Source organism: Rana temporaria, chromosome 9 (genome assembly GCF_905171775.1).
Source record: "Rana temporaria chromosome 9, aRanTem1.1, whole genome shotgun sequence".
NCBI lineage: Eukaryota > Metazoa > Chordata > Amphibia > Anura > Ranidae > Rana > Rana temporaria.
Window position 1 is genome coordinate 43,655,929 of NC_053497.1, and position 22,617 is coordinate 43,678,545.

General features: G+C 47.6%; 2 protein-coding genes across 2 annotated transcripts in view; both read right to left on the reverse strand.

Annotated features, from left to right (window-relative positions):
* The window catches only part of MAP4K1 (mitogen-activated protein kinase kinase kinase kinase 1), a 119,496-nt gene that overhangs the window by 89,757 nt on the left and 7,122 nt on the right, over positions 1-22,617 (reverse strand). The gene's annotated exons all lie outside the window — the stretch shown is intronic.
* On the reverse strand, positions 935-4,087 carry LOC120913408. The gene is made up of 2 exons (XM_040323309.1): positions 1,213-4,087; positions 935-1,043 (listed from the first exon to the last, which is right to left on the reverse strand). Exon 1 carries the CDS (start codon positions 4,069-4,071, stop codon positions 1,216-1,218), a length of 2,856 nt encoding a protein of 951 aa, XP_040179243.1. The 5' UTR covers positions 4,072-4,087; the 3' UTR covers positions 935-1,043; positions 1,213-1,215.

Here is a 22,617-nt window from a genome sequence, read left to right on the forward strand (position 1 = left end):
TCTACATATTTTAGCTAAAAAAAAAAATCGCTATAAGCGTTTATTGATTAGATTGCGCAAAAGTTATAGCGTCTACAAAATAGGGGATAGTTTTATGGCATTTTTATTAATATTTTTTTTTTACTAGTAATGGCGGCGATCAGCGATTTTAATCATGACTGCGACATTATGGTGGACACATCAGACACTTTTGACACCATTTTGGGACCATTGTCATTGATACAGCGATCAGTGCTATAAAAATGCACTGATTACTGTGAAAATTACACTAGCAGTGAAGGGATTAACCAGTAGGGGGCGCTGAAGGGGTTAAGTGTGTCCTAGGGAGTGTTTCTAACTGTAAGGGGGTGAGCTGTGTGTGACATGACACTGATCACCGCTCCCAATTACAGGGAGAGGTGATCAGTGACCTGTCACTAGGAAGAATGGGGAAATGCTTGTTTACATCAGCATTTCCCAGTTCTTCCTCACCATGAGACGATCGCAGGTATTCCAGCGGACATCGAGTCCACAGGACCCGCAGTCGGACTCATGGAGCTTGCGACAGCGCTCGCGCCCACAATGCCGCTCTTAAAGGGGCAACGTATATATACGTTGATCTGCCCAGCCATGCCATTCTGCTGACGTATATCGGCGTGACGCGGTCCTAAAGTGGTTAAAGAAGGAGACGATTATAAATGGCAGGAAGGTAGTAAAGGATGTGAATCCAATCAACCCTTCAAAGAGAGAGAGGAAATAAGCCATACAGTTTGGAACCAAAGGATTTTTAAATTGGAAGATGATAGAGGATGGCAGAAAGTTGGAAAAGGAGAAGAAAGATGACAGGATAATAATTCTGCCACGCCTAATACAGTGAGATTAAAAAAAACCGGAGTTAGGCTTACCGGTAACTCTTTTTCCAGGAGTCTTCCAGGACAGCCATGAGATATAGCTCCTCCCTCCGGGACAGGAAACACATTAACCCCAATTATAAAAGGCGGTCCTCCAGGCCTCTTCCTCAGTATTACCAAGAATTCCTGAAGGCTCTGAAAGACATAAAATTACTAACACACCGTCAGTACATACATCCACTTCCAGTTAATAATATAAACACCGGGTGGGAAGCCAGGCTGTCCTGGAAGACTCCTGGAAAAAGAGTTACCGGTAAGCCTAACTCCGGTTTTACCCTTTCGTCTTCCAGGACAGCCATGAGATGATTGGCAAGAAACTTACTTATCAGGGTGGGGCTACTGCTTGGAGGACCCTTCTGCCAAATGCCTGATCCTTCTCAGACATCAAATCCAGGCGATAGTGCTTGGCGAAAGTAGTATAACTTGACCACGTTGCCGCCTTGCAAATCTCTTCTGGAGAAGCTCCGGCCCTCTCTGCCCATGAACTCGAAACAGCTCTAGTTGAGTGTGCCTTAACAAACGGGGCCTGTTTGCCCTGTAACTCATAAGCCTTTCCTATTGCCATCCTGATCCATCTAGCAATGGAAGATTTAGACGCTTTTTGTCCTTTTTTACTTCCCGAAAAATTCACAAAAAGAGAATCAGATTTCCTAAAAATCTTGGAAGCTTCTAAATAAATTAAGAGGCATCTCCTGACATCTAGTGAATTTGGGGATGCTACCTCAGAGCTTGAGGTGGAACAAAAAGAAGGTAGGACAATGTCCTGTGTCCTGTGAAATTTGGATACTACCTTTGGGAGAAAACTGGGATCTGTTTTCAAAATAATTCTATCCTCAAAAATCAACAAAAATGGTTCCTTAATGGAAAGAGCCTGAAGCTCACTCACCCGTCTGGCTGAAGTGACTGCTACCAAAAGTACCGTCTTAAGTGTAACCCATTTAAGGACGGATTCCTCCAGAGGTTCGAATGGACTCTCTGACAGTGCCTTAAGCACCAAAGAAAGATCCCAAGAAGGACAGGCTGTTACTCTTGCTGGTTTTGATCTTGACAATGCTTTGAAAAAACTTTTAATAAATGGGTTCTGCTGTAGGGAATCCTGTAGAAAGATACTAAGAGCTGCCACCTGTACTTTTAAGGTGCTAGGGGAGAGCCCTAATTCCACGCCAGCTTGCAAGAAGTCTAAGATAGCTGGAATCCCAGGTTGGTCCAAACCCTGTTCTTTTAACCACGAGCAAAATCTCTTCCAGTATTTTGCATAAATTGCCCTTGTTACTGGTTTCCTGCACTGCAACAAGGTCTTTATGACCCTTTCAGAGAAACCCTGCGCTCTTAATAACTGTTCCTCAGAAACCACGCAGTTAGGTTTAGTCTGTCTACCTGTGGGTGCAGAATTGGACCCTGTGAAATCAAATCCTTCCGGACTGGAAGGTGAAATGGGGGGAGAACACTCAGTTTCTTCAAAATTGCAAACCAGGGTCTCTTTGGCCAAAAAGGCGTGATTAAAATTAGATCTGTTTCTTCCGTCCGGAATTTTTGAAGTACTGCTGCAATCATCCTCACTGGAGGGAAAGCGTAGCAGATGTTGAACCTCCAAGGACCGGAAAAGGCATCTATCCTTAAGGCCTGGTCTCTTGGGTGAATTGAAAAGAACTGTGTTACTTTCTTGTTCTGTTCGGAAGCAAACAGATCTACCTCTGGAAGACCCCATCTCTGTATTATCTGAGAGAACACCTCCTCGTTCAGGGACCACTCGTCCTGCCTTAATGGCTGGCGACTTAAGTAATCTGCCAGAAAATTCTGAGTGCCCTTTAGGTGGACAGCTGTTAGCGAAGACAAGTTGGCTTCTGCCCAGGAGAGGATCCTGCTGGACATCTCCTGAAGAGCAGGACTTCTTGTCCCTCCCTGCTTGTTCAAGTATGCGACAGCCGCTGCGTTGTCTGTGCGAACTTGCAGGTGCCTTCCTACTATGCTTCTCTGAAATGACTCGATCGTCCTTAGGATCGCCAAGAGCTCCCTTTGGTTTGAAGAGCGGCCTGCTTCTGAGGGAGACCAAGCTCCCTGAGCTACTTCCTCTTCCAAGTGGGCTCCCCACCCCCAGGCACTGGCGTCTGTAGTTACTATTCTTTCCACAGGGAAGGTCCAATCTAGACCTTTGCTCAGATTGTGGTGTGTTCGCCACCACCACAGTGTCTTTTTTACTCTGTCTGAGATTAGGATCGGTACTTCTAGGTCCTGGCTTTGACCACTCCAGAGACGAAGCATAAGTTCCTGTAAAGGACGTTGGTGAAACCTTGCCCAAGGAACTGCTGGAAAACATGATGTCATGAATCCCAGCACCCTCATCACTTCCCTGACCGAAGTCGGCTGATTGGACTGTAACAGGGCTACTGCTTGATTCACTTTGGCAATCTTCTCTTCGGGGAGATAAATCTTTTTCTCTACCGAAGAGATCCTGTACCCTAGGTACACGACCTCCTGGGATGGGATCAACTGTGACTTGTCTCGGTTGATAATCCATCCGAGTGAGGAGAGAAAATCCTGTGCTATCTGCAGATCTTTCTCTAGCTGTTGAACTGATCCTGCAACGAACAGCAGATCGTCCAGATATGGGATCACAGTGATCGCTTTGTCTCTTAGAGGGGCAAGGGCCTCTGCTAGAACCTTCGTAAAGATTCTCGGAGATGAGGATAGCCCAAAGGGGAGAGCTTGGAACTGGAAATGTTGAATCCTTGCATCCACCCTTACAGCCACCCTGAGAAATCTTTGGTAATCTGGGTGTATGGGAATATGCAGGTAAGCGTCCCTGAGATCCAGGGTTGCCATGTAACACCCTGGGAACAGACATCTTGTTACCGTAAAGATCGACTCCATCCTGAACCTTTTGTACTTCACAAATTTGTTCAGAGGTCGGAGGTTCAGGATCATCCTGAATTTTCCCGATGGTTTTTTTACTATAAAGACATGGGAGTATACCCCTTGTCCCTGCTCCTCCTGGGGGACCTGAATTAGGACTCTTTGATCCACTAACTCTCCCAGAGACAGGAACAAGGCTTCTGCCTTTGCCCTGTCCCTGGGCGGCTGAGTAACCATAAAGTTTAGGTGAGGCAGTGACGTTAACTCCAGTTTGTACCCGAACTTTATCAGATCTAATATGAACGGGCTTGAGGTTGCCTTGGTCCATTGTGGGAGGAACTGCCCCAACCTTCCCCCCACCGGGACCCAGGCGTCACTGGGCCTTTGGGGTGGATTGAGGAGGATTGAATAAGATTCCTCCTCTTCCACGACCCTTCTGACCTGTCCAATGCTTTTTGGGCTGACCCTCTTTCTTTTGGTTCTGCCAAAAGCCTGATCCCTTGAAGCCTCGAAAAAAACCCTTTCCTTCTGTCTTCTTCTTCTTTTCAGGAAAGGCCTTTTTTCTGTCTTGAGTTCGCTCCAATGCCTCCTGGAGGCCGGCCCCGAACAAGTGGTCTCCTGAAAACGGTAATCCGCATAATTTTAATTTTGAGGCGGCATCGCCAGCCCAAGTCTTTAGCCATACAGATCTTCTGGCTGCATTAACCAGAGCTGCTGACCTGGCCGCTAACCTCACTGATTCCTCTGAGGCATCTGCTAGGAATCCTACTGCTTTAATTAAGAGCGGAAAGGATTTTAGAAGCTCCTGTCTGGAGGTACCAGCTAGAATGTGTGCTTGTAGCTGAGCGAGCCAACACTCCAAATTTCTAGCTACACAAGTAGCCGCGAGGGCTGGCTTTAAACCTATAGAGGAGGCATCCCACGCTCTCTTTAACAACAAATCTCCCCTCTTGTCCATTGGATCCCTAAGGGAACCCAGATCGTCAAAGGCCAGATCAGTCTTTCTTGATACTTTGGCTAAAGGGGCATCCAGCTTAGGAACTTTGTTCCAGGGATGTGATACATCCGCTTCAAACGGGAATCTCCTTTTAAGGCTACCAGAAAAGAAAGGTCTTTTCTCAGGTTGTTCCCATTCACGCAGAATCGTATCAATTAAAGATTTATGAACCGGAAAAACCCTGGTTCTATTAGCATTTCCTTGATACATAAGGTCATGCTTTGAGAGCTGAACCTGTTCTTCTGGGATCTCTAACGTCTCATAAATAGCATTTAGAAGATCCCCAACATCGTCCAATGATAACTTGTATCTAGACACCCTGGAGGAATCCTCTTCCCCTTCTGAATCAGATGCTGAACCTGCCTGGGAGGAAGCAACTGATCTAGGAGTCCTCTCCCTACATTCTTCTTCCTCCTGAACCTGAGGAACAGAAGAAGCACTAGAGGTTCTAGGTAGGGACGAGGGAGGACCCTGCATCTTGTCAATCAGACCTTTAAAGGACTGAAAGGTAGATGAAATCTCATCCTTCACAGATGACAAAATCTGGTGACAAGTGGTTACTGCATTATCTTTAACCAAACTATTGACACACTCGGGACATAACGGCTTTTCCCAATTAGAACTTAGCTTAGTCCCACACACGGCACATTTCTTTCTAGGAGGCTGGTTCTGAGATTTGTCATGGACCTTAACCTGTTTAAAGAAAGCAGACAAAAATAGACCTCATTATAACCTGGCCAAAACCCTATTCACCACTGTGAAGGTTCCTAGAAAAGTGCCAACCCTCCACCATTAGGTTCACCACCAAGGGGGGGTATTTGGGTCTAGTAAGACCCCCGCCCCCCAGCGTAAGCCATGTGCTGTCACCAAGCTTACCTGAGAGGCACCGGAGCCTGTTGAACCTGGATCCAAATGAGCCACTGCTGCCTCCATGGTTCTTGGTGTCCTCGTTCAGCGCTCCGAACACACACACCAGCGCCGGGTTCCCTCACCGCACCTCCGCGCCCTTTTTTGAAACCGGAACGACGTTTCCGGGCGCCCCCTGATGACGCGCTTCCGCCGGGGAATACGACACTTCCCCTCTTTGGAACGCAGGAGCCCCGCCTCCCGCTGGCGAATCCGGAAGATCCTTCCACCGCACGCGGTCTGCTGGCGTCTCTCGCCTTACCGCTGCCAGGGGATGCTGCAGCTTGGGGGACCGAGCTCCTCCGTCACCCGGGGTCCAACTCTCGCCGAGTCCTGGCGGAGGTGAGTACAGCTACACTCTCTACCCCTAGGGCCAGAGGTGTGCTGTTGGGAAGAAAAAAAGGTAGGTTCAGCCCTTTATACAAAAAAACGTTCCTAATGTGCTCCTTCCCATCCGGCAGGAAACACAAAAAAACTGAGGAAGAGGCCTGGAGGACCGCCTTTTATAATTGGGGTTAATGTGTTTCCTGTCCCGGAGGGAGGAGCTATATCTCATGGCTGTCCTGGAAGACGAAAGGGTAAAGAGGACCATTTAAAGAAATAGAATTTAGAATTCCTACATGAAATAAATTCGAACATTTACCACGGGGGCCCAACAAAACAGGAATTTCAGACAAATTTGCCTTCAGTTGCCATTGTGCTTTTGCTGGGTGTCCAATGTGCCCCTGTGCCTATAAAGAGGAGTTGGCTCACTCCAGGCAAACCTGCCCTTAATTTATCCACTGCTTTATATGCTCAAACTTGGAGACTCTCAAAACCTATAGAGTTAGGATAGCAGCATACAGAGGAGCCTTGACACAGGCACTGCAGCTTCCACATATATTTCCAAATTTGTGCGACTAAAATCTCAGTTTTTAACGTGAATTGTTAACATTATGGCAAGCGGTTGATTTACTGATCACAGGTGAAACACTTTGCAGGTTTCCGTTTAAAAAAATTGTAAATGCACATTTTTTTTACCGGCAAAAATATGTGAATTTTTTGGTTATTATGATTAAAGGTGAACCTAGCCTTCAAGTATTTATACTTTAATCCTCTGCCTCTGGATTTTTTTTTTTTTTCCTGGGACTTAAACTTTTATTATGAACCAGAATGTCACTTGGGTCAGGCAGGAACAAATGGGTGAGTGTTGTGAGTGTTTGTATCTGTATATACCGTATTTTCCGGCGTATAAGATGACTTTTTGGATGCAAAAAAATGCATCCAAAGTCGGGAGTCGTCTTATACGCCGGTGACAGTTTCCGTGCTGCGAGCGTCCATGATTTAAAAGCCGCTCTTTCTTCTCAGCGTGTCCTGTGATAGGCGGAACACAAATCTTCCCAGCAGCGCCTCTGTTCCGTGTTCCTCCTATCACGGATGCCTTCTCACCCTCGGAAGAGAGGACGTCCGTGATAGGCGGAACACAGAACAGAGGCGCTGCTGGGAAAATTTGTGTTCCGCCTATCACAGGACACGCTGAGAAGAAAGCGCGGCTTTCAAATCATGGACGCTCGCAGAAGACGGAGACTGTCACCGGCCTGGAAGTCTAATCAGCAAAACGTGAGTGATGGCACTGTTGGCACAGTGGGGGAAAGTGATGGCACAGTGGGGGGAAAGTGATGGCACAGTGGGGGGCAAGTGATGGCACAGTGGGGGGCAAGTGATGGCACAGTGGGGGCAAGTGATGGCACAGTGGGGGCATGTAATGTAATGGCACAGTGGGGGCATGTAATGTAATGGCACAGTGAGATTTGAAAAAAGCCTGTTTCTGTCAGCGGTTCTGGCTACCCCTCAGCTTCCAGAAAGACTAGTAGGAAGGGGGTAGTCTTATATGGCGAGTATATCCCAAAATCAACATTTTTCCTGGAAAATTAGGGGGTCGTCTTATACGCTGGCAAATACGGTACTATAGGTGTGAAATGCCTCTTAGGGGGTACGGATGGCCACTAGGGTGTATATACTCCGAGTCCTGGTCTCTTCTCTGTAGTTTAACCCACTCCTGACTTCTGCACATTGTATATTACATACACCTTCCCTCTGCACTCCGTATTTTATCTGCTCCTGACTGCATTATTTTTTCTCCTGACCCTTGCACTTTGTAATTTATTTACAGCTGACCTCTGCGTGCTATACATAGGTATAACAATCAGGTGTGGGAAAGATGATTGGTCATGCATAAAAAGGGGGGGGGCGCACCTTGGAATGTTCGCCCTGGGCCCTGTATGACCTTGTCCCAGCACTGGTCTGGAGGGACCGCCCCCTGGGCGGGGCTGTTCAACTCTGTTAATGTAACAAGTATTTAATTATCCAACATGTTTCTGCCTAGTCCTCTCCTGTAAACAGGGAACATAACCCACTTGTCAAGATTTAAGGAGCTGTGTCCGTCCATGGACGATAAGAGAATTTTTTTTTTCAGGGAATGCCTAAAATCTGACTTGTATCTTAGTTCAGATTTCTTGGAAAATCTGTGAACCAATCACACAAGCAGGAAATACATTTTTGGAAGATTTTTGTATACTAACAGTGTATAGAACACCTCCAGGTTGCCATATGGCATTGAATTGTACAGAAAATTACTATGCTGTAGATTGAGATGGAAAGGTAATTTTTAATGACATTAAAGCAGATCTTCACACTGGAAAGAAAGTTACTACACAAATAAAATGTTTCTGTCGAACCCCCAATGCACTTTACTTGCCTAGGCAAATGATGTTTCTAGTGCCTCCGGGGATATGCAGATCACATGAAATGTTGCCAACCTACCAGATTGAAATTTACGGACACAACACCCAAAATTTACTGGCATAGCCATATTTCTTCATTTATTTTTGATATAGTAAGTAAATAACTCAGGAATAGAACTCCAGAGGTCAATAAATTAGAATGGGCAGGCACACACTAAACTGACTCTCACAGTGACACTGACAGGGGTGTGCAGCAGCACAGATGATGGTGACACACCTTACCGACATGGCACGTGCCCTCCTGCGTCACAGTGACAGTCTCTCTCCATGTCAGGTGGTCCCTTCAGTCCACTACAGTCCAAACAACACTGACATTCCCGCTCCTGGCTTACCTTGCTCTTGTCTCGCAGACCTGCACATGAGGCTCCATCTGCTTCACTCGGCTCCCTTGTACCATGACATCACGTGGCACGCTCACACTGTAGCCCATCCGAACACGCTGTAGCAGGCACTCGGATTGAGCGTCACAGCCACATTTTTTACTGGCAACGTTTCCCTGTCACTGGCATTTATTAGCAGGAGAAAAGTGCCCATTGTTTACTGGCTGCCAGAAAAATACAGGCAGTTGGCAACACTGATCAAATTTTCTAGGAGGCAAGTCATCAGGTGTGTTATTAGGAGGCCCGCTGGCCAGTGGCGGCTCGTGCTCAATATTTTGGGGGGGGGGGCGGCAAACAAACCTGCTCCCCCATAGGAGATGGATAGCGGCGATCAGTGCCCTCCCTTGTGGGAGATGGATGGTGGCGATCAGTGCCAACCACCCACCCCCAGTGGGAGACGGCGATCAGTGGCCTTACCTTGGGAGGCCGATGTTGCTCCTCGCTCCAGCTTGCCAAAGGAAAGGCCCGGGGCCATTGCTTCTCCCAGCCAAACAGGAAGTGTGTCCTAAGACTCCCTCTCAGGATCCGCTTCCTGATTGGCTAGCAGGAGAAGCAGGAAGACATTAGCGAATATTATTCATTAATGTCACACAAGTGGGTGGGCTCGGGGGCAGTGCTCTGCAACCTGAACCCACTGTTTTTAAGCCAATTAGAGCCTCGGGCTCTAATCATGTGCATAAAACAAAACATTGAAATCCATGCATCCGGCGCCCTGCATGTAGATTAGGGGCCGGGCAGGCTGCCGCTGGCTGAACCCAGAAGAGTCAGCAGCCTCCTGATGACATCACACAAAAGAAGATGGGGGTGCGTGGCCAAGTGGCGGTAGAGAAGAAGATCTCAGCAGGACAACATTGGATCTGAGTGAGTGAGTATTTGAAATGTGAACACAGCATCAGGTAAGTAGGGGTTAAAAAAAAGTGGGGTATGGTGAAGATCAGCTTTAAATTACAATATGACTTTTGTAGCAATTGTGTTATTTTTCATGAGCTATATTTTTGCCACAAAGTTGGAGTTTACTCTTCAGTGCCCATGCTTAGACAGAAGCCCTACAACAGTTTGCCCCCTCCCCCAGAGTAATAGAGGAAAAAAATATTTTAAGCCCAAACAAATCATACCAAGCATATAGCTCTAAAATGTCATTTAAAATACGGATATCCTCAGTTGAATAAAAAAAAAAAAAGAAGAGATTTATGAAAAGTGGTACACACAGAATCTGGTGTAGCTGTGCAGCTGTGCATAGTAACCAATCAGCTTCTGGGTTTTAGCCCTCATTCACATTAGAGCGATTTGCAGCCTACTGCCGGCAATGGCACCATTCCAATAGACATATGTGCATGAATCAGTCAGTGGCAGTGCGTCCATAGTGGGTGCAGGAGTGCCGCCGCCTCTCTCCTGCACACATCAATCAACAATACATAGATTCATGCATTGCATGAATCTATGTGATGTCAGCGCTGCCGCCCACTATTCAGGTGTCCGGCCCCCTGCTGAGCGCCGGCCATCTGAATAACAGCGGTGGGTGTGTTTTGGAAGTGCCCGATTAGCACGAGAGGCTCCAATAGGCTTCCAAATGATTACCAGAGGGCGCACAGGCCTAACACAGCTTCCCTAACACTGACCCGCCTCTCAGCCAATTAGGTTCACAGGGTCTGGTTACCGGTCACCTGATTGGCAGAAGCGGCAGGCTTGGAAGGACGAGAGGAGGAGCGGGCGGGAGAAGAGTCTTCCTCATCGAGGAAGAAATGGAGGACACTGCTCGCCGCTCGCCGCCATCACCCGCTGCCGACCCAAGACAAGGTAAGGGCACAGTCGCAGCATTTGGTGGGCACAGTAGCAGCATGAGTTTTTTTTTTTTCAAATTCTTTTCAGCTTATTTGCACCCCCCCCTCAAAAAAAATTAGCACCAGCCGCCACTGGAATCCGCACAGCTGTCTTTCGAGTAGCACCTGAAAATGCGCCGACCTGTTACTTTGAAACAGTGCTACGTCACGTGAAGTAGCATGATTTTAAAGTAGCATCAATGTGAACCAGGGCTTAGGCCCCTTGCAGACGAGGCGGATTCCACCAAGCGGATCCACCTGCTTAGCGAGGGACCTTTCTGCCGATCTCCGCTGAGCAGATGACAGGTCTGTGTCCACTCCACTATGCAGAGCGGACACAGCCCGCTCTTTTCTATGGGGTGGTTGGATGGAAATGGACAGGCGGTCCGTTTTCACCCAACCACCCCATAGAAAACGGACCGCCTGTCCATTTCCATCCGACTGTCATCCGATCTGCTGGACAGATGGGGAAAGAATCCCCATCCGTTTTTTGCTGACCGGATTGGATGCCGGCAGGTGTCAGTGGACACGTCTGCTGACATCCGCTGCTCCATAGAGAGCTATGGATGGGCCGATCAGGATCGCCTGAAAAACTGACAGGAGGACCTGATCAGCCCGTCCGTGTGAAAGGTCAGGTGGCCTTTTTGTCAAATCTTGATTGAACAAGCTGAACGTAAAAACGGATTGGTTACTAAGCACAGCTACACCAGATTCTGGGCCAGATTCACATAGAATTACGTTGCTCCTGGGCAGCGTAACGTATGTGATTTACGTTACACCGCCGCAGGTTTACAGTGTAAGTGCCTGATTCTCAGAACTCGTACCTGTAAACTTGCGGCGGTGTATCGTAAATGCGCTCGGCGCAGGCCCGCCCAATTCAAATGGGGCGGGCACCATTTAAATTAGGCGCGTTCCCGCGCCGAGCGTACTGCGCATGCTCCGTCGGGTAAATTACCCGACGTGCATTGCGCTAAATGACGTCGCACCGACGTCATTTTCTTAGACGTTAACGTAAATGGCGTCCAGCGCCATTCACGGACGACTTACGCAAACGACGCTGGTTTTTAAATTTCGACGCGGGAACGACGGCCATACTTAACATGGCTTAGGACACCTAGGAGGTAGCCCTAATTTTACACGGCGTAACTCGACGGAAACAACGTACAGTTAGATCGACGGGCCGCTCGGACGTTCGGGGATCGCCGTAAGTATTAATTTGCATATTCTACGCCGACCGCAATGGCCTCGCCACCTAGCGGCCGGCCTAGAATTGCATCCTTAAGATCCGACAGTGTAATTCAATTACACCTGTCGGATCTTAGGGCTAGCTATGCGTAACTGATTCTATGAATCAGCCGCATAGTTAGGACGGCCCTAACACAGAGATACGACGGCGTATCAGGAGATACGCCGTCGTATCTCTTTTGTGAATCTGGCCCTCTGTGTCTACCAGTTTTAGTTAATCTCCCCCAATGTTACCATTTATGTATATCTGGTGGATTTTGCATTGTTTTGCAATCACATTACTGAAACAGAAACTGCAGGCCTGGACTTTAAGTCACATCCAGTGATATTTACACAAAAAAAAAAAAAGTGTCAGAAGACACAAAACTTACGCACTTACAGGAAGCCAAAAAGGCTGCTGTATGCACCTGTGACATGCACAGCACAGGAAGCCACAAAACACAGCATGTATAATGGGGAGGGGGACCTTGTAGTCAGCAGGTGGCCCAAACAATAGGGCAGAACACTAATACACCCGTTCCCGCTAGATGACATCACTGTGGTCAGCCACCCTGATCGAATGTCCTTTGAGGCATATTAACCACTGCTTGTTGTAAACAGAACTAGAATTTACATTATGTGAGACAGCAAAGGGTGGTAGGAGAGCAACAACATAGTTCCCAAATCACTTCTTCACGGACAGTCCCTTTTGCAGAACCAGGACCCTCTGTTCCTCTTTTCATCACTATTTTTTTGTAATTATATATATATATATATATATATATATATATATATATTATATTATACATGTTGTAGAATTGTTTATTCCACGATGCAGAGATCTATAGGAGGATTATGCACTTTAAAGTGAGAGTGACACTAAACATATCCTTATTCCAAAAAAAATAATCCTTACACCCACATTACTTAAGTGACACTAAACTCTGGTTTAAAAACATAAAATAAAAAATTATATTCAAGTATGTTTTCTTTAAGCGGAACTTAACCCTTAAAGCGGAGGTTCACACAAAAAGTGAACCTCCACTTTTTGGATCCCTCCCCCCCTCCGGTGTCACATTTGGCACCTTTCAGTGGGGAGGGGGTGCAGATACCTGTCTGAGACAGGTATTTGCACCACTTCCGGGTCTATTCAGTAGAGATAGGGAGTAGGGATTCACTTCACTTCCTAATTCCCTCACCGAGGATGGCGTCGGAAGCAGCCGAGGACCGAGCGATTGCTCAGCCTCGCCTGCTGACATCGCGGGCGAAGCTGGACAGGCAAGTGTCCATTTTTTAAAAGTCAGCAGCTGCCGTATTTGTAGTTGCTGACTTTAAAAAAAAATCGGCGGAACCTCCGCTTTAACGAGAAGCTCTGCTTTTAAAAATCCCCTCCCCCCCAAACATAATTAGAGGTTTATTTTTCGGGAGGTGGGTGGATACCTAGTTTTGGCAGGTACCTGCTCCCACTTCCGCTGGAATAGCCACCCTAGGCGATTCCACCAGACGTTCTTCCCCACCACCTTCTTGGGTCACAGGTCTCAGGAGGTTGTGAACTTGTGAAGCCCCAATGAATCACAGGCGGCTTCCCACACTATACATGCTGGTGCCGGGGGCCCAAAGACTGGCAAAGAACCTGCCCGGGTAAGGATGGTGCCGGATCCCTGGACAGGTAAATGTCCTTTTAGTAAATATCAGCAGCTACAGTATTTGTGGCTACTAACTTTTACTTTCTTTTCTAGAGACTAAAGATCCACTTTAAACGCAAAAGGTCCCTTCTATTGCTCTGAGGCTCCTCCAAATCTTCAAATTCTCCATTTTCCGCTGTGATTAACTTCCTAATAGAGTAAGGTGACCAGATTTTTTAAATGAAATCCGGGGACATATTTTTTCTTTACTAGTAATGGCAACAATCAGCGAATCTCTGCCCGTCGCCGCCCGGCTCACAGCCTCTCAAGTCTCACTCTCCGGGCCCCGGCTACTACTGGATGGGGAGTGGAGGAAGATCGCTCTGCCAGGGAAGGCAAGGAGATAGGCAGGTGGCTGGCCAGGATTTGAGCCAAGGCAGAAGAACATGCGAGCGAAGCTGAATGGGGATGCGCCCAAAACTGAAGAAATATTTCCTCCGCTCCGACCAGCACATGATCATCAGAAAGGGGCACAGATAATGGAAAAAATACTATTTTTTTATTTTAATTCTGCACGGACTGTCTTTGAAATTGCCCTTGCCCCCTATAAAATCCAATCTGGGGACAAAACCAGGGACAGACTTGGTCCGGGGACAGTGTCCTCAATCAGGGGACTGTCCCCTGAAACTGGGGATGTCTGGTCACCCTATAATAGAGGGACCTACATTTGTCCTCCATGGTCCCACTCTATGTAGGAACCCTCTCTTGCTCACTCTCAAAATAAACCAGGGACTATAGGATTTGTAGTGTACAGATAGAGCCATGCACATGACCGCAACGGTTTACTCATAAAGGAAGTTAGGAGAAGTTCGGGAGCTCATGGAGGACATTACAAGGAGGCAGAAAAGCACAGTAAGATATTATTTAATGAAAATTATGTTAAAGGGCTTTAAGTAGTGGATGTGTATGGATTATTTTTTACCAAATAAGGATATTGTGTGGTGTCACTTTAATGGCCTTGTTAAAAAAAAAATCTGAAATCCTTTTTTATTGGAGTTTCTTTGCCTTCATGAAGTCCTGAACCTCTCCCTTTTCCATTCAATTCCATTTGTTTGGAAGGAACAGCGCACTTTATTTGTAGTCTATGCACACTACAAATCCCATAGTCCATAGCTCATCTTGGAAACAAACAAGAGAGGATGGATACATTCCTACATACAGGGGGACTATAGAGAATGAATGTAGCTGCCCTCTAACAGAAAGTCAGATCACAGCAGCATAAAAAAGGAAAATGGCAAATGGTAGAATAGATTTTTAAACAGAGTTTAGTGTCACTTTAACTACTAAAAACAATGCTCTAAAGGTAATGTGTCACACCTAGGGTTGCCACCTTTTCTTCAAGTCAAACCCGAAAACTTTAGCGGCACACAGTTTTTTTTTGTTTGTTTTTTTAATAGAAAAAACTATACATATATTTTGCAATTATACATCAGACAGGAGGCTCATATCTTATGCATTATCTTTCTTTAATAATGCCCATAGCAGAAATACAGTAAACATTTATTGTAACTTAAAAAATTCAAAGAACTACCCTTCCCAGCAGTCCCTGGGCCAGTGTAGCCCCTCCCAGACCGTAGCCTATATAAGGGACTGTCTGAGGTAACCTATTCCTCTTTCTTTCTGCTCATAGCCAGAACTCAGATAAGTACATTACTCTATGTTTATAATTTTTATGTAGGCTTGCTTGTTATTTGGTTATCAGCAGCCTTTTTAATTTGTGTAGATCCTAATGTCACATCGTCTTTCCACAGGGTGCTGGGGACCCCCACCCCGGCTTTTATTACAGCTACGGAGGTTTTTCCCTCCTCCGCTATTCCCTTCAACTTCCACCTGTATCTGTATATACCCTCTGATCCCCTCAGACCTTCATCTGTGTGTTGTTCTATCAACCTTCTGTCTTATGAAGCACAACTGATATTTCTAATATGATAAACGTTTAGTTTTTGCTGTATGCTTTTCCCACTTTGCTATCTGTGCCACCCGTTTTGTAGAGAACGCGGTTTCCTCTGATGTGTACATCTTACAGTCATTGGGCTTCTTTATTTGTTTATTTTACAATATACCGCTGCTTTGCTTCTTTTGTTTCCCCCCGGTGCGCTCTGCACACTGCTCGTTTTCTGACTGGAGGTAGGACGGCGCCATTTTAACATCTCGGCGCCTTTTTTCCTACCTCCCTTCTTCTCCTTCTCCTCAGAGCGTCTCATCTCTGAGGGGGGCGTGGCGGTGAGGATCTCCCTGCACCAATCGCGCTATTGTCGCAAATCGACGGCGCCATTGCTGCGGACCTGTCCTGGGGATCCCATCCTCCGTGTGCTAGGCCGTCTCTCCCCATCGCCGCCACGCCAGGGTGCGGGCGGCTGTATGGTTGGAACTCTGTGTAGATCTCACTGATCTATGCGAATCACGTTAGGCCGTAGTCTCGCGAGACTACGGCCCCGAGCCTCACGTCTAGCTCCCCTTGTGGTGGGGAATATCTCCCCTCATCTAACTTCTGTCACTCACACCTAGCTGGTGGGGAATTCCTCCCCTCCCCTGCTTCTGTCACTCCTTCACCTTCAGTCACATTAAACATCAGTTCTTGTTCTGGGAATTTATTCCCCTGTAGTCTATTCTACATATAATGAATATATTAATACATGTAAATAAATAATAAATTTTAATAATTATACGAATGAATAAATTATTGACTTAATAAATATAAATAAATCAATGAACATAAATGTCTATAAATAAATAATTTATACAATCTATATGATTGAATAAATAAATAAATATATAAATATATATAATAAACAAATTTTAAAATATAAACTATTAAACTATACTTTATATATAATTGAATAAATAAATACACATATATATATATATATATATATATATATATATATATATATATATATATATATATATATATATATATAAATAAATAAACAAATTATAACAATAATTGAATGAATTATAGAAATTACTATGCAAGTTATAGTACATAACTTCCGTATCTTCCTGTGCTGCACGGCCGTGCTGTCCGCAGACAGCTGACTCCTCTCCTGTGGCTGGCGACAGATCCTTTACTCCCTACTGGTGCCACTGAAGTGGTGGACGCAGCCCTGGAAGGCCCTACCTACCTCAGTGCTGCACTGGTTCCTGAGCTGGTCGGTAGGTCCGTCCAGACTACCAGGGCATCGGTTGTTCCAACCCACATGCACCCCTATGTCCGGATCTCCCGGCAAGGATATAACGCCCCTGAGTAGGGCATGGCGTCCCGTATGCGCCGTCACATTAATGTGGCCTCCGTCTCCCCGGCAGGGGAAGTAATTAACATGCCCCAGGCAGTACCCTCCCAGGACTGCCGACCCATTGACTCCCCGACAGGGGAAGTAAATAACATGCCCCAGGCAGTACCCTCCCAGGACTGCCGACCCTCTGACTCCCCGGCAGGGGAAGTACATAACATGCCCCAGGCAGTACCTTCCCAGGACTGCCGACCCACGGACTCCCCGGCAGGGGAAGTAAATAACATGCCCCAGGCAGTACCCTCCCGGGCCTGCCGACCCACTGCCTTCCCAGACTCCAATCGACCCCCGAGCCTCGGGGAGATGCACATGCAGAGGCAGCGATCCGCTAGACGGACTGAGCCAGACTCCTCGTGGACTCTTCCAGAGTCGTCCGCGGAGTACGAGGCGGCTAACACCTTTGAGTCTGAGGATGAAAATGATGATGATAATGATGATGATTAGGTGAGCAGTGGGCACATGGCGCTCCATGACGACGCCAACCCTAGGTCCCAGGGTAAAACCTTATTGGACTCTTGTGGAGTACCATGTTTCGATCAGGAGGTGATTGGCCACCCACACTCCGGTGACTGGGCACCTCTACCTGAGGTGATCCAATAGATCGAATGCTGGACCCGGAGATCGATCGGTACGCTAACCAGACAAGTTGAGGGTGGAATACTCACCCTTCCATTACCAAATACGGTGGTGCTCACTCCAGAGGTGGATCCCATAATCATTCAGTATTCCAGGAAGGGAATAGAGAGGGCCTTTGGGACCTCACAGTACTGGGTCTTAGATCTCTGGACCTATCACCTAACCCTACGCCTTAGTGAGCAGGCTACCGCCTCTGTAAGCCGGTTGACCTAGCACAATGGGATCACGCTAATTGATGATATCTTTAAGACGGTAGGACAAATGGAGTTATATTACCAGGCGTATACCTGGTTCACCATCCCATTCGGTTTTTCAAACCTAAACACCGTCCTAATGGACAACAGGTTGCTAGACCTTGGACCAAACAGCCGATAGTAGAGATGGACCCGCTCTCTTTGAACTTCCTCAACAACATCTTCCCGATCAGGAAGAAGAAAGGCGGTTTTTCGTCCGGTGGGAGCTTGAGAAATCTCACCAACTTACTGCCCTGTGGAACAAGGGTGAGGTTGAACATCTACTTGAACGACCTACTTCTAATGGCTGGTTCCCCTCGCCTAGCGAGCGAACACACCTCCTGGATGGTCGGACCGCTTCGCGATCTGGGACTCCTCATAGATCACGAACACCTATTATCTCCCCATTTCAGGAGATAGAGTTTTTGGGGTTCTTGGTGGACACCAACCGAGCGATCCTTCGGCTACCCATACCCAATTAGCCGCCATCCGCAAAGACATCAGTATCATGCTGGGCAGCAGCGGGTGTCCTTACGCGGACTGACTCGCTTAGTCAGCCTGTTCCCGGTGTCAATCCAGGCCACTCTCCAGCCCCTCTTCACTGTCGAACCCTCCAGAGACTCGAGACTCTACATCTTCGCTAGGGGCTTCGCTATACAAACTAAGTGAAGCCATGGTGGACCTACGGTAGTGGTTACGTCATGCCGTCAAACGGAACGGCGAGACATTTTCAACTCCTCACCGGATTTCGTCATAGGGTCGGATACCAGCCGCCTCGGCTGGGGTGCTCGGTGCAGTCCCTCGTCCTCCGGTAGGACGTGGTCCGCAGAGAACCCTCGGCTGCACATCAACACGTACACCCCTGACGGCCTTTTTTGCCATCGGAAGTCTGTTGCCACGCACGTCCATCTGCTGTGTGCTATTGCGTTCGGACAACGTACCCGCAGTCCGGTACGTCGATCGCTTGGTGGGCCCCTGATCCAGAATCCTAGCGGATCTAGTAAGACTTCGGGCACTTCTGCCTGGAATGCAACATCGTCCCGATTGCGGGATATGCCACAGACTATCCCTATAGGGTGGCAGATTGGATTCTCGTTACCTGACCGATTCCAACGATTGGCGACCGCACCGGTCAGGGTCCCTGATCCTCGCTCACTTCGCGGATCCTTCTCTATGGACCTGTTCGTTCCCCGTATCAACCACCAGTTTCCGCGCTCTTACAACCGGAGGCCGGATCCGGAGGCGCACCATGTGGACGCCCTCCACCAAACGTGGTCACAGGGGACACATTACGCGTTCCTCTGTTCCCGGTGACCCTCAGGGTCCTCCTTCACTTAGCGAGCCGGAGGGCATCAGTCGTGCGGTTCACTCCGTGGTGGCCGACGCAGCCATGGTTTCCCCTCCTTCTGAGGATGACGGTGGAACTCCCCAGGTTGTTTCCTCATTCCCCCCACCTCCTCGCTGGTCCGAACGGGGATCTGCACCCTCTACTCACGAAGCACATCCTACCTCTCCTCACATGGTTGGTATCGGGGTTCCGGTCGCAGACTACGACCTTTCGGGAACAGCTAGGGATTCCCTGCCTTGGACTGGGCCCCGGGACTAGATCGGCATCTCGATCTACCTGGGGACTCTGGGTTACTTGGTGTGATCAACGACGGGTCGACCCCGTTCAAGCGCCAGGGTCTGTAATAGCCAATTATCTGGCGGACTCTTTGGATCCGTTGGTGTGTCAATTTTGAAGGCGTTAAGTTTAAATCGCCCAATGTACCAGCACACTTGGGATTTTTCCAAGGTCATGATCATGTTCTCGGGCTGGGGGACGTTGACACTCTGTTTTGAGGTTACTGTCTTTCGAGCTTACTGTCTTCTTGTGTCTGATTTCCATCATCGTGGGTCAGACGTCAAGGCTTTGGACATATCCAGGCGTCATTCCTCGCCTCAGAGACTCAAGTCTTTTTCCGTCGTGCGTTGGACCAGACGGTACTTCAATCGGTTTTCTACCCGTTCTTCCCCGCACATCCACAACTGTATGTGGTCCGCTGTCTACAGACTTATATGTCCTTGACAGCCTCGCTGCGATCTTCGCAAGTCTTTCAACTCCTCGTTTCCTACGTTAATCCTCTCTTCCCGGTTTCCTCTGTGACTTACTATAGCGGCGGACTGTTGTCAGCGACCGCTTTTCCGCCAATCCCGCTTTGAACAGGAGGTACACATATCTATGTCAGTGTTGTTGATTATTTTGATTGTTATTGGTCATATGCATTGTTATAGCTTTGAACTTGCATAAGATATGAGCCTCCTGTCTGATGTATAATTCGAGATTTTCCTAGCTTGTGACGGAAAATATTAATTATATGAAGACAGGAGGCGAGTATCTTCCCTCCCAACCCAACCCTGTCACGAGGTTGTCTCTCTCTCGTTCTAGACTGATGAACCACGCACCCTGCAAGTCGGAGGCTGGTACGCCCCGGGAGTTCGTTTTCACTATCCCCGTTGGGATTGCTGTCCGTTTCGATCCATGGGTTTAGTTCACCGCAGATAGAGGTTCCTACTGCGTTCCAGATCCGGAGTCGGGATGCCGTTGACTGAATCCGTTGGTCCATGTTCCTGAGGACAACTGACCGGTCGGCTCCGAATGGTTTGGGTTTCCTATAGTCCCCGTTGGGATGAAGGTGGTCCGGATGAAGTTGGTCCGTGTTGGCCTTGTCCTTTCGTTTCCTCCAGATTCGGATGTTGTGTTCCGGTCGGAAGGTTCCCGGCAGCCGAGGAGATGTCTAATTGGACTTTCGGTTCCTGTTTACACTAATTCGCATGAAGAAAGAGGAATAGGTTACCTCAGACAGTCCCTTATATAGGCTACGGTCTGGGAGGGGCTACACTGGCCCAGGGACTGCTGGGAAGGGTAGTTCTTTGAATTTTTTAAGTTACAATAAATGTTTACTGTATTTCTGCTATGGGCATTATTAAAGAAAGATAATGCATAAGATACTCGCCTCCTGTCTTCATATAATTAATATTTTCCGTCACAAGCTAGGAAAATCTCGAATTAAATGACATTTCTAATCATATGAAGTTAATCACAAAAGTTCCCCTTTACATCAGAATCCACAGAGTTTCCCTTTTACATCTGAACTCGCAGAATTCCCTTACACTGTGATGCAAGGGGGAACTATAGGTACTCGAACACAAGGGATGTTATGGGAATCCGGATTTATAGGGGAACACTGTGGCCTCTGGTGTAAAGGGGAACTCTGATGTAAGGGGTACTTTGAGAACCCATGTTTTGCTCACTGTACTCACTCAGAGGCAGGAAAGAGAAGGAGGAAGACTTCAGTCACAGACAGGGATGAATGGGGAGCTCATTCACCCCTTGGCAGTCAGCACCTCTGATCCAGATGTATCTGAGGGTGCTGGACTTCAAATTGGCCCCCCACTTTCCTATTCTGAGGCACAGCGCAAGGGATTGGAGTGTGGGCAGATACATAGAGGAAGAAGAGAAGCCCTCTCTCCTCTCCTGTCTGTGTGTGTGTGGGGGGAGGGCAATTGTTAGTGCTGGCTTTGGGCAGTGTGAAAGAGTGAAACGGACACTGGTGGCTTAAACAACTGCAGCCAGCAACCCTGATGGTAAGCCATAATCCAGTCTGAATAATGTGTCCGATATTCAGGTGGTCAGAAAACCTGAAGCATAATTCCAAACCTGAACTCTCCGGGTGAATCCCGGATAGGTGGCAACCCTAGTCACACCCCTAATTTATTGCACAAATGGAATTGCTGGTATTGGAACAAAAAAAATATTGCTCGCAATTTGTATATTTTGGCTTATATTGACCCTGAATGTAGGTATCTGTCAAAGCACAAAAAGTTTCTGCTAACACAATTTTCCAAATTTGTCTAGCACACCCCCGTAGAGACTCCCGATAAACTTGGATCCCCCACTCCTGCATAGCCAGGCACACCGAATCTAACCCCAGAGAACAGTCAGTAACTTTGTTTTTGTTATTTATTGAGGGCTGATAACTTGGATAGGGATGGGAGGTTATGGGATGCCCACTTAACTTCAAAAAAAAATTCAGCAAAACTTCAGGGACATCTTCCTATATAAAGTCTATATACTTTCTCTTTCACTTTCTTCCTGTACAGCACTTGATTGCTACAGGTTGAATCACTTTTAGTTGATCTGACAGGCTCCCAGTCAGATTAGCAATGGCCCTTTACAGGCAGGAACTTGTAGCCCCTTTTTGTGTAGCGCAGTGTAGTGAAACAGCTTCTTTAGGCACCGCCAACCCACTTGGTTTCAGCTGCCCTTTTCACTAGCCCTCCAGGCTAACTATCCACACCAGTCCTCCAGACTGACTCTTCACCAGCCCACCATGCAGACTTTCAGGATGAAGACTTAAGCACACAGCCATCTTCAGGGAGACTGGCTATATGTGTCAGCCTCCAACAGTGGTGATTGCTCACTCTGTCCTCACTTGCTCCCATGCCTCTAGGAAGGGTTTCCTCCTGCAAGTTATGGTTGGATCCTTCCTGCACCCAACCCCCAGCTTGAAGCAGGACACCACCACCCCGACTAGGGGGTTTGGCTCAAGGGGCACTGACAGCCTCTTTAACACTGTATCTCCATCTTCCACTGACTCCCTTGCTGGCATGGCCGTGTCCATTTATGGAGTGGTCTCAGTCCCCTGCCAGCCTATCTCTGAGGATTGGCCAAGACTCCATAAATATTCAAGGCAGCTACTCCTAACCACCACCCACTAATTCTAGAAGATTGTCCAACCCTCTAGACCAGGGGGTGGCACCAGGGAGCTGCCAGGATGAGTCACCCAGCCCTAAACTTCAGTAAACCCTGACCCAGATTCCATAGCTCAGGCTTAGCCCTGATCTAAACTACTAAGCATTTCGCAATTTGACCTA

What these genes read in the sequence shown, in the direction of transcription:
- LOC120913408 (XM_040323309.1), bottom strand. Translation starts at nt 4,071, where the DNA reads ATGGACCAAGGCAACCTCAAGCCCGTTCATATTAGATCTGATAAAGTT.